At 46.9% G+C, this 15,766-nt stretch overlaps 1 protein-coding gene across 6 annotated transcripts in view; it reads left to right on the top strand.

The window, feature by feature from the left end:
• The window catches only part of utrn (utrophin), a 181,373-nt gene that overhangs the window by 24,915 nt on the left and 140,692 nt on the right, over positions 1-15,766 (top strand). For all 6 annotated transcript variants that reach the window (XM_079753662.1, XM_079753661.1, XM_079753665.1 and 3 more), the window contains 11 exons: positions 5,107-5,370; positions 7,278-7,459; positions 8,661-8,811; positions 9,084-9,203; positions 9,981-10,082; positions 10,535-10,642; positions 11,290-11,469; positions 12,399-12,571; positions 14,131-14,254; positions 14,475-14,562; positions 15,488-15,738. In XM_079753662.1, the coding sequence (XP_079609788.1) occupies positions 5,107-5,370; positions 7,278-7,459; positions 8,661-8,811; positions 9,084-9,203; positions 9,981-10,082; positions 10,535-10,642; positions 11,290-11,469; positions 12,399-12,571; positions 14,131-14,254; positions 14,475-14,562; positions 15,488-15,738 (1,743 nt within the window). The remainder of the gene's footprint in view (positions 1-5,106; positions 5,371-7,277; positions 7,460-8,660; positions 8,812-9,083; positions 9,204-9,980; positions 10,083-10,534; positions 10,643-11,289; positions 11,470-12,398; positions 12,572-14,130; positions 14,255-14,474; positions 14,563-15,487; positions 15,739-15,766) is intronic.

Below are 15,766 nucleotides of genomic sequence, written 5' to 3'. Positions count from 1 at the left end.
CGGTTCCGTACTGTCCATAGTACACATTACCATTGTTATGGTTACATGCAGTGTGTGTAATAACGCCGTTTAAAAGAACGGCGTTAGGTAACGCCGTTGTTTTTTCAGTAACGGTGTAATCTAACTAATAACTGTTTCCGTCGTTACAACGCCGTTACCGTTACTGTACGTTAAATGCGGTGCGATACTATGAATTTATTGAATTGAACTGCTTAATCCGAACGCAGCCCTGGCTCCAAAGACAAACTGCTAGTAAGGAGACCGGGTGGGTTAACAACGAGATAAGCGATTATGATTGGCTAAGGCAGAGTCATGTTTCATGGTAGCCAATCGGAACCAGTGTTTTTACACACAAGCAGGACACGGGCGCTGTCACACCAAATTTGTACCGGGTGCCAAATTTGTACCGGGTACGTAATCCATACGTAATCCATTCCAAACCTGCCTGGCAACAGATGATCGCGGACGATCGCGTCGATTGACGTAGGAAGGTTCAAGAACATTGCGAAGTCATTCATTGAGCGCGACAAGACAGATAGCCCTAACAGTAACGCAAATAGTTACTTCTCCTGGTAAGTAGTTGCTTTTATTATAGAGTAATTAATTTACTAACTCAGTTACTTTTTGGAACAAGTAGTGAGTAACTATAACTACTGTTTTAAAGTAACGCTCCAAACACTGGTTACATGCGGCCATTCAAACATGCCCCCATTCAGACACCTAAGTAGGCCTACCGCCATTCCGACAGTCTACCAATTAGTGGCGCCAACTTCAGGTCAACATTGGGGGATCATAAATATTTCGTTCAAATGTGTTCAACCAAAAAGTAGCCATTTCAGTATTATTTATCTGTAATTTATTTGATTAATTCCAAATTTTGGTTGTGAGGATGTATGAAATAACCCATTCCATCAATTGACGACTGCATTTTACAAGTGTGTTATGAGTGGCGGGGCATGCACTTATTTAACATGCCCTCGGAATGTATACATATTCTATGAAACTTAAAACTGGACCATTTATTAGTTAGAGTTAGATTTATACTCAATGCAGGACCACTATTGGAGTGGATTGGACGAACATTGGAACGAAATTAATTGTTTTGAGTGCTGCGGCAGAACGAATCAAGGAATGGGAGCAGTATCGGCCCAAAAGCAATACAATGCACTTTACAAAGGAGAAAGGCGAGAACATAGCCTAGACCCACCCCTTTACACACAAATTCTCGAAGGGATCAATAAAAATAAACCAACAGTTTTTGCCCATAGAAGGCTCTGTACAAAGATTGGCGTAGGCACCCTGTTTCTGCCGCTGAAGTAGGCCTACCAAAACTGGCTCCATATTCTCGGCTTTCTAACTCGTCGTCTTTTCCTTTTCATTAGGCCTTTTTAGATTGCCAAGCTGGTTCGGTCGCGGCTTGGCACGCTCGGCGATTTCACCGTCTTATCTCAAGTTTCCTGTATAAAACCAAGGGGCTAAAATCCCCCGTTCGTCACGGCGCGGGCTTTCTTGGTTCACTGGAAAAGGCAGGGCTGCTCACGGAGTCTAGACCTCTTTAGAATAATTTGCATACTCCCGAATGTTTTTATTTTTTTATGAATGAAGAAACCCGCATGCAAGAATGAGTTCACGTCTGAGTGTAGGCTACAAACGCGATTAACTATTTACAAGTGCAAAAACGCCAACATTCTTTATTTTGCTTATTTTTATCCCGACAAAAGCCTCGTACGGACAGTTCTTTTGCGTCTCTCTCGTAGATCGCACCATCTTTCCCCCCAAGTTTGTATTTTTATACATTTTATTTATCAGAACTTTAATATATTTTGATGTTCTTTTCTGTTGTGACAATAAAACATTTTTAAACTGCATTACCTTATTATTTTAGTGAGGACTCATAAATAACTACAAATTACCAATGTTAGGGAAATCTGTTTATGTTTTCTTACGCGTTTCTGGAATTTCTTTTTTAAATATATATCGGCCGATATATCGGAATATCCGATTTTTAAATAGCCAAATATTTGTATCGGTATCGGCCTAAAAAAATACTTTATCGGTCGGGCTCTACTTAGCAGGCTCCGCCAGATGTTAGCATACCCCCCTCAAAAATACGTGCACCCTGGGAGACTAGCTAGTTCCAATATTCACTTTCCAGAGATGTTTCCATGGCGAGTGTCAGTATGTCCCCAAAACACCTCTACCATTTTTTTTTCCCTTCCTCAATCTCTTTTTCCTTCTCCTTTCTCTCTCCGTCTCTCTCCCTCTCAAATGCCCGCTTGCAAATGCTTCACACGCCGTTTGGAAAGCCGATTGGAAAAAGTCTGTGTGAGACGGTGCTCTCTGATTGGTCCAACAAGGATTTGATTTTCCTGGCGCACTTCCTCTTCCCCCTCTAGGAAGTGATGCGTAATGCTTGTGGTAGCGAGATGGAAATTGGGAGTGGAGGGAGGGGTGTGGTGGGAGCGGATGGGACTCATGAAGGCTTTCTTTGTTGTTAACAACAGTAGAGCATGGTCCTCACGCGGGCAGATAGTCCTACTGCTGGGGCGGTCACTTCTTCAAGTCATCTAACCGGATCCACTTTTTTTTATACAGTAACCACAACCTATCATAGAGGGATGTAAACACTACACACCTAGCAAATGCCATATGGAATATGGAAACTGTCAAGTTATATTAATACACATCTAAGCTAATAAACCCAGCCTTGGATAGAGTCCGTGCAGCCATTGGTCTGACCCCCCCCGCCCCCGCCCTCGCTGATTATATAGTCTACCTCCTCAAACTCGGAAACACAGTAGCTTCTGTCAGCTGCACCGACGCCGACGTGTAGACGGAAGAACGGATGGAGATCATTTGCTGCCTTCTACTGTTTGGCCTGCATGAGAAAAATAGTTAATTTATGCCAGACTTCTGGTACTTGTAGAACGTCGGAACATTGTTTTGGAATGAACAATGTGGTTTGGTGCTCATCATGCTACGTTTTATTCATGTCTGTTTTGTGAGTGAGTGATGCTGCGATTCTGGTTTTACCAGCCATTGACCAGAATACCAACACAGTTGATTGCTCGGTCACAGTCGTTCTTGTCCAACCCTCCTCTAATCTTTCACGTCACTCCTTTCTGCTGTTGATTCTCTCCTTCATACTGCCCTCTCCCCTTGCAGCAAACGCTCTTTGACAAAAGCCTGTACAAACATGTGGACGACTTATCTCAGAATGCCTTAAAATGTCAGGGGGTGTTTTCGACGGGTGATCACTTTTGTTCGGCTGCGCAGAAACAATGCGACCTATTCCCCAATCGGAGGATGATTTATTGTTTTTCTCCACCATATATCTGACCTTCTGAGGCGCCTGTCGTCAGCTTCTGAGTCTTCATATCCTCTTTATTTGACATTTCCAAAGCGCCTGGTGTCATCTTTGATTTTGCTCCTACAATAAGGATCGGTATTGCTGCAGGAATCCCTTTGAAGGAAATAGCAGGCGTAAGACTAAGTACAAAACAAAGGAGATTAAAAAATAAAATAAATGGCTGCATTACGGTTTCGTCAAGAATCAAGCCCCTCTCTTAGGCTGGCTCTGAGGGAGAGATGTACTAAATGTTTTCTCCTAGCCTTAATTAATGACAGCCCTCTAGTTGTACCCCAACCGCTCCCACTTCATTAAGCCTTTCCCAGCAACTCGGCCCCGGCATTCAGCGTGGCCCGCTCCTTCCTGAGTAGCCTGAAGGGGAAAGATCATATCGTCCCTCCAGCCGCCGGTCTACAACTACCACCCTACCATTTATCCTACCGTACAGGGACAAGCCGACAGCTCATTGCTCTAGGCTGAAGGCTGGAGTCCGCTCCCTTTCCCCGTCCCTCTCTTCCTCCTTGATAAAGACCCTCCTCCTCCACTCACCTCCGCCCCCGCTCCCCCCACCTCCCACCTGGATGTGGAGAGCTTGTCAGCACCTCTCTGCTGCAGTCCTCTCATTAACCCCGCCGGTGTAGTGACAGCTCAGCCCGAGAGCCTTTCTTCGCCGCTGTCGTTGTGTGAATGACATGAGCGTTGAAACGAGTGCGAGTTCGCTCGCAATCTCTCGAGATTAAAGGTTACCCAAAAGTAAGAAGCGGGTGTATTGGACAGTGCTTCTGTTTAGCTGGCTGTCGCTTCGCCAAGTCACCCCTTCAAGGGGTTTGTGTGTTTTCCCAGCGGATGGTGTAATTGCCTCATCCAAAGTGAATGGGTATCGCAAGCATTGCGGAAAAACTTAGACGTCTGTTCCAGTGCAGCATTTACTTAGCGCATGCCGTTTTCCGTCGGGCAGTGCGGTGCACTACACGGCCCATCACAGGCCTCAGCCCCAACCGTTTTTATTTTTACATTTTGCTCTATCCCTGGAATGTGGGCAGACCTGCCGGGCTGGCCGCAGGGGCCCCGCCTCCCAGTGTCCAAAGACCTGCTGCTGGATGTATTGCACCCCAGGGCCGGGGCAGGGCCCTCCCTGGTGCCTCGCCAACCCAACAGACCAGTCTGCTGCTGCTCCCAGATGGCTCACGGCTATTTAAAAGAAGCACTTGTTGTTTGGCTGACACTTGGGATCAAAATGCATGGGGAGGTCTTGGGTCTTGTTTGTGTTGCGACATGGCTCCTGTGGAGTCCATAGACTCACTGTGTCTATGGACACTGGAGTTTCCATAGACACTGTTCACCTATTGATCAGAAGTGTGTGTGTGTATGTGTGTGTCACTTCGTTTATGTCCTTCTGTCTATATAATAGGGTATCAAGAGTGTGTGTGTGGGTCTTTATTTTCTTTTGTGTGTGGTTGAGAGTGTGAAATAGTGATGAGTGATCAAGTTCTTCTAATTTAGTTGTTTTCTATCCTGCTTGATGACCAAGCTTCAGTTGTTCATTTTGGTCGTCCATTTCCTCAAGCCAATTCATATCCAGTCACTTCAGCTCACCAAAACACTGCCGACATTCAAAGGGGTACAACTCCCAACTGCTCCCAACTTCCTACCCTCTAGGAACACCGCTGCTATGTCTGCACTGAAAGTTCCAGCAGTAACACCACCACAACAAAAACAACAACAACAATAACAACCTGGCTCCGTTGTTCTCCCAGGGCCTGGGCTGGGCTCCGGCGGAGCAGGCCGGGGGTGGCCCCGGCCTCTCGATGGAGTACGGCGGCGACGAGGAGGTGGAGGAGGCGCTGGAGGAGGAGGAGGGGGAGGTGGGGGGGATCCTGCTGGAGGTGGACCTGGACAGCTACCAGGCCACGCTGGAGGAGGTGCTGACCTGGCTGCTGTCGGCCGAGGACACGCTGCACATGCAGGAGGAGGTGTCGGACGACGTGGAGGAGGTCAAGGACCAGTTCCACACGCACGAGGTGAGGAGGAGGAGGAGGAGGAGGAGGAGGAGGAGGTGGTGGTGCACAAAATGTAGATAACCGTGGGCTCAGTCCGGATCGTAGCGACCCGGGTTCGAATCCTTCCCCTGGTCCTTTGCTCCTACACCTTCCTCTCTATCTCACTCTATAATAAAGCATAAAAATTACAAAAAGAAATCTAAAAACATATGGATAACAATGAAATGTAATGCACATATGAGGTAGTTTAGGGCCTATGCTTCTGACATGCCCGCCTGTATCTCGTGTTGTGTAGGAGCGGTGGTTGAGGTGGAAGGCAGCGGCGTTATGCCATAGATAGGAGTCCTGTCCTATGGAATCGTGTCCTATGGAACACGATCCCCACGCACGGGGAATGCCTGGAATTCAGTTTGAAACAGCAGAGCGGGGCATTATGCAGTGCGCCGGCCCACTGCTTAGTTTCCTTGATAAGGGCTGGAGAAGGAGGGCTTGTTGCACGGCCTGGTATTTCTCTCTCTCTCTCTCTCTCTCTCTCTCTCTCTCTCTCTCTCTCTCTCTCTCTCTCTCTCTCTCTCTCTCTCTCTCTCTCTCTCTCTCTCTCTCTCTCTCTCTCTCTCTCTCACAAACTGTGAGAGGGAGAGAGAGAGACAGTGTGAGTGAGAAAGAGAGAATTCCCTTGGCTTAAATTCCCTTTGGAGTTTAATATTTGGAATCCAGGTCAAAGAAAAGAAGTTGAGAGTAGTGAAAGCAGCGAGGCCCAAAGCCCTTTTTATTTTTCAAAGCCTGGCATTTCCAGGGGACAAAAAGCCCTCCTTCACTACGGCCTGTTTGATTGGTGTTGTTACCTCTGCCCACTAAGCCGGCCGCCTTCTCCCTAAAGCCACAAGGCAAAAGTGTTGAAGCCTAATGTGTCAAGAGCACTCGGAGAAGACAAACAGGTCGATTGAATGACACTCATGGCTTTATATTTATATACCAAACCCCTAGACAGCGACCCCCTTTCTTTTAGAGGGGTGAGGGGTTACAAACACCCTAGATCTCCCCCTTCTTGCCTTCCTGTAGTGTGCAATCACTTTCAATTGGCCACTTGACATCATAAGGTGCTAGCACCGCAAGCTATTGAGGCAGATGTGTTGAGGCTGACGCATGCACGCGCACACACACACACACACACACACACACACACACACGCACACGCACACGCACGCACACACGTATCCTGACTGGGCTGTGTGTTATAAGAAATCAGGTTATGTCTGCTTTAAGGACAATTTGGGGATTATTCCAAAAGGACCGTATTTTTGGATCATTTTGGGTCTAAGGGACTAATGCACACACACACTTTATTGAAATCTGTTGGAATTGAGCAAGAACACTGCACCCTCAATCCACCAAAACATGCTGCAGTGTTATATTTTGGAGCAATTACCCCCCGCTAGTGTACCCCCCGAAAAATGCTTGTTTTTGTAACAAGTTTTCTGGGATCCTTTCCATAATGACAGAACACAATATGAGCCTGTCAGTGGCAAAAACAAACGCTTCAAGACCAAGTACATTCACGGCCCGTAATTGCCACAAAGAATTATATTGCAGATGTTTTCTGCCGGATTACGCCTGCAGCGTTCTCCCCAATAATGGGCCAATTTTAAAACTCATCCGCATTCAACCTAAATAAATCAGAAAACAGGGCCCGGGTTGACAAATCCCAGACTTCTGCCTCAAGCACAGGGAAGATGGGTCTAGCCATGACACATGTTGAGGCTTCGCCACAGACTCAGGTTTAGGAACGACAGAGCAGAACCACCACGGGGCGAATCACAACACAACGTGAACCCAGAGTTCCTGAGTCAAAAAGTTTGGCAACATATCCGATGTACACCGCTGGTTCCTATTTTGCACCTCAACGTTTCCCCGATGCCCCCCGCTAGGCCTTCATGATGGAGCTGACGGCGCACCAGAGCAGCGTGGGTAATGTGCTTCAAGCGGGCAACCAGCTGATCGCCCAGGGCAACCTGGCGGTGGAGGAGGAGGACGAGATCCGGGAGCAGATGAGCCTGCTGAACGCCCGCTGGGAGAGCCTCCGCGTGGCCAGCATGGACCGGCAGGCCAGGTAGGCGCACATGCACACGTAAACAGGCGCACGTGCACAGGCACTCATTCACAAGAGCGTGTCAAAACATGAACTCTGTCACGCAGACATACACAGACACCCACGCACGCACGCACATGCATATTCTTACACATGCACACACGCTCACAAACAAGCACACACACGCTAACATGCACACAGGCTCACACAGATGGACAAAGAAACACATAAACATGCACATTTACACACACAAACACATGCGCACGCACACACAATCAAGCACATTGAGAAAAACACACAAACACAAACACGCATGCAAAAATTGCAAATGAACACACGCTCACACACATAAACGTACACACATAAACATTTACACACTAACACACATGCGCAGGCACACACACACACACACACACACACACACACACACACACACACACACACACACACACACACACATAAGATAGCATACACACACACAGGCGCACACACACCCCTAGCACCATCATTCCCTTTCCTGCTGTGTCTATGATGGTTTGAGATTTATGAGGCAATCTTCAAAATACCCCAGGGAATGTGCGCTCCATGAAAGTGCCACATATTTAACTAAGCTTTTATTAGACATTCCAGTAATTACCCGGTCTGGAACGCAATCTATTGTAGAAGTTTACAATGTTACACACACACACACACGCACCCACTCACACTCAAAATCTCACACACACACACACACACACACACACACACACACACACACACACACACACACACACACACACACACACACACACACACACACCAAAATACACACACCAGAATTAACACACACAAACCAAAATACACATGCACACACACACACACCAAAATACACGCTGGATTATCATTCATACGATCCACATGACAATTTGTTCAGCATGACTTACTGTGCCTGTGGGTGTGGGTATGTGTGTGTTGTGGGTTGTGTGCTTGCCTTGACTTGTCCATCACGGTGCTTTGGCTGCATTGTTGCCCAGAGTTATTTGCTACGAGGTAAATATTGCATACAGCACACACAGCTACTGTTGACATGATGTCATGAATTATCTTCAACAACTGGAGAGAAATGAATGAGTGCTTTGACCCTTTGTAACCTCTTAACTTATGCTACAAATGTCATGCTACCTTTCTAATATACTGACTCTGTTCCTCTCCATCTCTACCTGCCTCTGCCTCCGTATCTCAGACTTCACGAGGTCCTGATGGACCTGCAGCAGCAGCAGTTGCAGCAGCTCTCTGATTGGCTGACGCAGACGGAGGACCGCATCAAGAAGATGGAGACGGAGCCGGAGGCGGGTGACGTGGACGGCTACAAGGGGCAGATGGAGCAGCATAAAGTAAGGCCACCACGACCTGGGTTGTCCGGCCTGTCGGGCTGTTGTTGATGGGTTCAATTTGCCTTAGAAACTGTACATGGAAGAGGCTGAATCAGTTCAGAAAGGCCTAAAGGATTGCACATTTGAAGACGCCTGTGCAGGAAGGGGGACGATCTAGAGCATGAAAAGGGTGAATCGTTCCTTGGACTTCATATACAGACTCCCACTGAATCAGCCGTAGCCTCCCTGTGACCGGATAACAAGCCTTTTGTGTGGACTCCCTATCCGGCTAGGAGCTGCAGAATGACCTGGAGGCGGAGCAGGTGAAGGTCAACTCTCTGACTCACATGGTTGTGGTGGTGGATGAGAACAGTGGCGAGAGTGCCACCGCTGCCCTGGAGGAGCAACTACAAGTACGATGGTTTTCATTTTCCTTTGTATTCCAAGACCCTAAATATCAACTAAATTATAGCCAATAAAATAGCCTACATATAAATTAAAGGTCAAATAAGTTAAAGAAAATGAATGGACTAGAATTAAACTAACTTTTATACTTATTTATTTGATTATTTCTTTAGGTTTGTAAATGTTTTGGTTTACAGACTCAATGTGTAACATTTCAACTATTCTATTTTAGCTTACAATAACTTTGACATATCTAGTCAATGCTTATCGATATGGTTTTCAATAATGTTACCAATATAAACAGATCTTATAACACAAAGTAAGACGTACATTTTTTTCTAGCGAGCCTGTTCCCCTGTCCAAGAATCATACAGTCGACACTCCCAAACCCTTCTCACTCTCGCCACCCAGCCAGCTCAGCTAGGCTAGTTGGCGTCACAAAGTTGCACAGCCAGTTAAGCTGGCTGTATTCAGTTGATTACAATAATTAACCATTAATTAGCCAATGCAGAAATAAGCACCCCCCTAAGGGTTAACCTCCTAAAGGGCTAACCGTAACCCAAATTAAATAATTTATCACTCAATACCTTAGTGACTAGTCAATATGAACTCCACACCCAAAGTTAACACCGTCAGACAAGATGAACGCCTTCAGCTAACTATGACTGGACCATTAGTTCACTATTAGTTCATGCTAACTACTGCATGAACTCATGTTTATAAATGGTTAATTAGAGGACCCATACCCTACCTGTGGCCCTGACCTGCTGTGTTTCTGTGGTCAGTCCCTTGGGGAGCGTTGGGCGGCCGTGTGCCGCTGGACCGAGGAGCGCTGGCACAAGCTCCAGGAAGTGCTGTTGGTGTGGCAGCAGCTCCTAGAAGACCAGGTACACGCACACGCACACGCACATGCGCACGCAAACTCACGCACTCCCTTTTAATTTCTCTATGTTGATGGATTAATCCTATCCCCCATTGCACTTTCATTATTATAAAAAAATGCTATATCATTATCATCATCCTTAAAAGCAGCACTCCAGTCCTCGTCCGCATGCATGGAGCAAGGTGATGGAGCCACCTAACGTGCATTCCATCAAAATCTTGGACGACAGCTCAGCTTTTGAACATCTTTAATCTTTCCCTCTCAATGATTGAGTGCCGTTCAAACTCAATGGTGGTCGACATCCATTCCACTCTGGTGTAATTTAATGGACTTTGTACTGTAAAAAAGAAGTCAGCCTCATAAAAGTGAACTTCTAACTTTCCATTCACTGGCGATGATGTTCATGAAAGATGGGACTGCTCTTGTTTTGATGATATCCTCTCTCACTTCTCTCAGAGCTTCTTCAGCGCATGGCTGACGGAGAAAGAGCAGGCTTTGGGTGATGTCCAGACCAGCAGCTTTAAGGACCAAAGTGAGATGAACGCCAACGTGAGGAGACTAGCGGTAAGGAGCTATTGGCATTGAAGGGTATACACCAAAGTAAATACACGTATAGTTTATGATACAAGACAAGACATCCCTTCTTAGTGCTTCTTACAGCGTTAGCTTGCCTTTTAAAAGGTCAAGCTATAGCGAATTACATTTAACAATCAGATATGTCAGATATATCATCTGTTTAACTTGAATAAAACAACGTTTGAAAATTAACAATTGACTTATACCTCTACTTAGAAGTTTTTTAAGGTTTACCTAAGCTATAAATCTGGAAAAGGACACCTTTACAATCAGTTCAAAAATTTGTAGATACACGGCATTTCACAAACAATGTTGCTTTTTTTCATTCCATCATGTTATTTATTGTCATGGGTACCATAGATGTTTTGTGTTGATTTGTGGTTACTAAATATACATACATAAGCAGCGCGGACCACTTTTTCTTTCCCCTGTTTCCCAAAGCCTACAACCTTCTTGCTGTGTAAACGGGCACTCTTTAATCATCCGTGTATTTATCTCTGGTTTACCGTTTTGCGTTTCGGTTGAAGCGTCTTCATGACGGTCCACCTCAAGTCAACGGACGGGAACCAGCGGTGTAGAGGGAACCTACCCTAGTCTTGAGTGTTGAGCCCTGTGTCGTCCCCCTTGTGCTCCAGACCCTGAAGGAGGACATGGAGCTGAAGCGGCGGACCCTGGACCAGCTGTCTGCGGCCGGGCAGGACGTCGAGTCGCTGCTGCGGAGCCTCGACGCCGGGGCCACCATCCAGGGGACCACAGAGGACCTGACCCTGAGATGGGACAGCCTGGTCCAGACGCTGGAGGACTGCTCCTTCCAGGTGTGTGTGTGTGTGTGTGTGTGTGTGTGTGTGTGTGTGAGTGTGAGAGTGAGAGTGAGAATCGAACAGCAATCTGGGATCCAGCCGTCGCAAAAAAATTGTGGAATCACGCCCTGTTTCCCCTATTCTACTGAAGAGCCTCATTTGTGATTGGAGGAGACTTTCAGAAGGGGTTTTCTAGTGAGCTGCTCCATACAGGTGGTAGTTGAAAGTTGTTCTGAGTGGGAGGGGCCACAAACATGCGTCGACTAGCCCCGGCCAGGAGCCCTCATTTTGCTATCCTCAGAGTACTGGGATTTCCATCCTCGGTTTTCCCTCAGTTTGTTTGTGGGGTGCTACGTACATGCACATTATCACACACTGACGTAGTCCATTGTATTCTTCTTCATCGCAGTGCACTGACTCAGGCCGCTGAGCAGAGTGACTGATGCTGTGACGGATGTTGTTAAATGTTTATCATTTATAATTGTAGCAACGTCTTCAACTACACTCCACCTAGGTGACTAATTTTGGGCACCTATGAACATAGGTCACAGGGTGGTGGTTTTAAATCCGGTTTATTGTTAGTCATGTTAATGAACACGGCAAGGGTGCTCTGCTGCCCTCCAGGAGAGCTCCCTGACGGCGTGTGGTGATGCCTGGTTGAACCTGTTGCACACTGATTACTCAATGTGCAACCGGTGTGCAGCCTCACCCAGCCCCAGAGTCCAATCAGACTGGCGGCCATCATCCACACACACTCCCACAATAATGTTTTTAAAAAATAAATATCACCGTTATCGCAGCAGATTTTATCGCGGTAGATATTATATTGATTTATGCTCCAGCCCTGGTTATACGTGATGTTTTCATCATGCACTGACCTGCTTGACTCTGGGTTAATCTTGGTGTGTTTTGTTATGTCCTGTTTTCTCTCAATCCTTCCCTAGGTAATGGAGGCCGTGGCCAGCTCCGGGGTGACTGAGGTGGAAGGACAGTGCGTTGTGGATACGGTTGCCATGGCAGCAGCATCATCATTATCATCCTCCTCGTTTGTCGACCAGGACTCAGCCCAGCCCGCTAAGAAAAGAATGATGGAGACCGATGTGGAAGACAGACTGGAGTAAGAAACGCACGCTCGCATGCTCCACACCACACAGACACACAGACATGCACACACAGAGGCAGGCACAGACACACACAGACAGACAAGAGTTTCAAACCAGCTGTCCACAAAGCAAAAAGCAAGTAATACACAAGTTTAGGTATTAGGTTACGTAAGGGATAATGTATAAAAACAAAAACACCGGTCACTATCGGAATGTAAGCCAAGACAGGGCGAATCCCCTTCGCCCTGAATCCCCTTCGCCCTGAAGGGGATTCATTTTGCAAATGACCAGCGTTCTATACATAATCCCGCTTATTACATGGCTACTTGCCAAAACGAAAAAAATAACTTCACACTTTTTACAATCTATTTGTACCATTCATAGTGTTGATCAGTAGAGAAATAGTTAGCCAAAGACGTTGAACGCTTCAGATCAGCTGACGTTGGTTGGCAACGGAATATGCTTGGGTTGATAAGTTACCGGACTACTTGTGAGGTACTACGTAAGACGTGAATCAGAGGCAAAAAATCCACTTTCTTTGACAGCGGTCACCAGAGATGATGGAAATATGCTAAGTCGAATTACTGGCTTCGTCAACAACAAAGCTTCACTCAGCATGTTCCCCTTCCGGTCCAGAATGTTTGTTTTTGTTTTGGCCTGCATGTTATTATTAGTACCCCGAGTTGCCAGATATGAACAAATTGGAACTCAAACTCAGCGTGTTGCAGCCATCGAAGCAAGCAAACAAACTGGGTCACCTGAGATTCTGCTCGATTCTACCTAACTTAAAAGCATCGCCCTCGTCCGCCGTGCTGAAACACGGGTACATCTTTGAGTTGCATGTGAAAGGTTTTCACATTAGCTGGTTTATATTTTGCAAAGAATAAATAAATTCCAAACGTATTGATTAGTTGATGAATTCTACACGGCTTGTCATTGCAAGATAAAATAATTTCACTCCTCTCCAAATATAATGATGTGCAGGACTCGTAGTTCAGTGTCCTCAACCCGGACACCCGCGTGGGCTTCTAGTCCGGGGAGGAGGGGGTGGGCAGAGAGAACTCTTCCAGTACTGTGAATTTGGACATAAATACCCCTTTTTGATGCTCAATGTCAACGTTACATATTGTACCTTTTACATTTGAGAATTAGGTTAGAGATGGTTACGGTTAAGTATTAGGTAGGGATGGTATAGTTTAGCCATTAGGTTAGAGCTGGTTAAGTTTAGGTTTAAGGTAAGGAATGTTTTGGTTTAGACATTAGGTTACAGATGGAAAGGTTAAGGTATTAGGTTAGAGATGGCTGGGTGTTGTCATTAGGTGAGAGATGTTTAATTTGGGTATGGTGAAATGTAGGTAGCAAAATAAGTCATTAGGATTAATGTAAATAATCGGTAAATTAAGTAATTAGGTAAGCTACATGTTATGCGTCGTCTTGTTCTCATTCATGATGCATGACTTGCACGCACACTCACTCACTCATTCACTCACACACACCTCGTCTGCTGTCTGAGCGCCGAGACAACCTGCTTACGATGTACCCTTCTGTCCCACCCCGTCGCTGTCACCGGTAGGCTGGAAGGTAACCTGTCTGCTCTGCTGAGCTGGATGACAACGTGGACCTCCTCCGCCCAGACCCTGGCGTGTGCGCACATTAGCGCGCCGTGCGACCCCGCAGAGCTGCACGGCGACATGAAGGTACAGCCACCGCCCAAGTTAAACAGGGAGCTCTCATTTAAAAGTAATGCAAGCAAAATGTTTAAGAAAGTGATATATTGCATGTGGGGCTCAACGTTATCATTAGATGGAATAAAACTGTTGGAAAAAATGAAATGCAGAGGAGCGTTCAAAGTTCAAATTTCAGTTAGTAGCTCTACAGTATAGTGTTTGATGTTGGTCCCTGTTGTCCAATCAACAGTCTCTGGAGCTGCAGTTGGCCTCAAAGGAGGCTCTGATTGGCCAAGTGACTCATGAGGGTCGGCGCCTGGTAGACCAGCTGGAAAGAGGTAGGACGCCAAAGAGAGATTCCTTTTTTCTTCCTTTTGGTGCCCGACTGCCATTTAAGGAGTCCAATGGAGTCTTGGCCCTCCAGGGAGAGCGAGATGATTCTAGTCCTGGTCCATGCAGACGCCTGGCTGTTCCTGCTAGATATTGACCGTTGGCCATTATCCATCTTCCACTCCACTATTAATTGACTTTGTCTTGTGAAGATATATATATCATTTTTTACTGCTTTTCCATTGCTGCTGATTTTTTGATAAGCCAGCCCATTATTACTGGCATCCAATTGCGTTTGCTAATAAACTTGACGTGTGCTCGCTTGTGCGTGTGCGTGTGTGTGTGTGTGTGTGTGTGTGTGCGTGCGTGTGCGTGCACATGTGCAGGTAAGGTGGTAAAAGCTGTCAACCAGCAAGGTTGCTGACATCACATGACTGCCCTGTGAAATAAAGCAGCTCTTGAGGTGTAGTGTGTTTGCTCTGTTGGGGAAGCAGCCAAGGCTCGAGGAACAGTACTGTTCCATCTTGCTCAAACACTCTTGTTGTACTTGGTGTATTAGTAGCTTTTTGTTTACTGAGCTTCTGGGGGCTGGACTATATTTAAGTGGATTTGAAATCTAGAGAAATAAATGTTTAGTAGAAGGATGAGCGTTATTGAATTAGTGAGCGAAGTGGTTATATCCGTCCTTGTTTTCATTCTGTCCGTCCGGGTCGTTCCACCGAGTTTCAAAAGCGCTGTGTGTTGCCATGGTGCACACGAAACAAAACAACAACAAAGCAGTGGCAGCCATTAATGGCCACCGACCGCTTTCAGGCTTCCTCGAGCGTGCGAACACGCAACAATTATCAGTTCAAACGAGTGCACAGGAAATCCCAACACCATTCTGAAAAAGTTTCTGCGTGTGCGTCTCATTTGTCCCCCTGTCCACCGCAGAGGGCGCGAGCGCTGACTCCCTGCGGTCGGACGTGGACCTGCTCCAGGCCCAGCGGGACGCCTGCTCCCGGGAGCTCCAGGCGGCCCTGGAGCGGGTGCGGGTCCAGAGCAGGCTGGGGGAGCTGGGGGAGGCCCTGGCGCTGGTGGACGGGGCCCTTGGGGAGCAGGACCGCTGGCTGCAGACCACCGGGGCCGACGGAAGGGAGCCCCCCGACCAGGAAGGGCTCAACCAGCTCCACGCAGAGTGTCAGGTCAGTCCCCCGGACGGGGCTCTGGCAC

The sequence above is a fragment of the Pollachius pollachius genome, assembly GCF_949987615.1.
Source record: "Pollachius pollachius genome assembly, chromosome: 16".
Lineage (NCBI taxonomy): Eukaryota > Metazoa > Chordata > Actinopteri > Gadiformes > Gadidae > Pollachius > Pollachius pollachius.
Note: the sequence above shows the minus strand (reverse complement) of the source record. Positions and strands in the feature narration are given on the sequence as shown.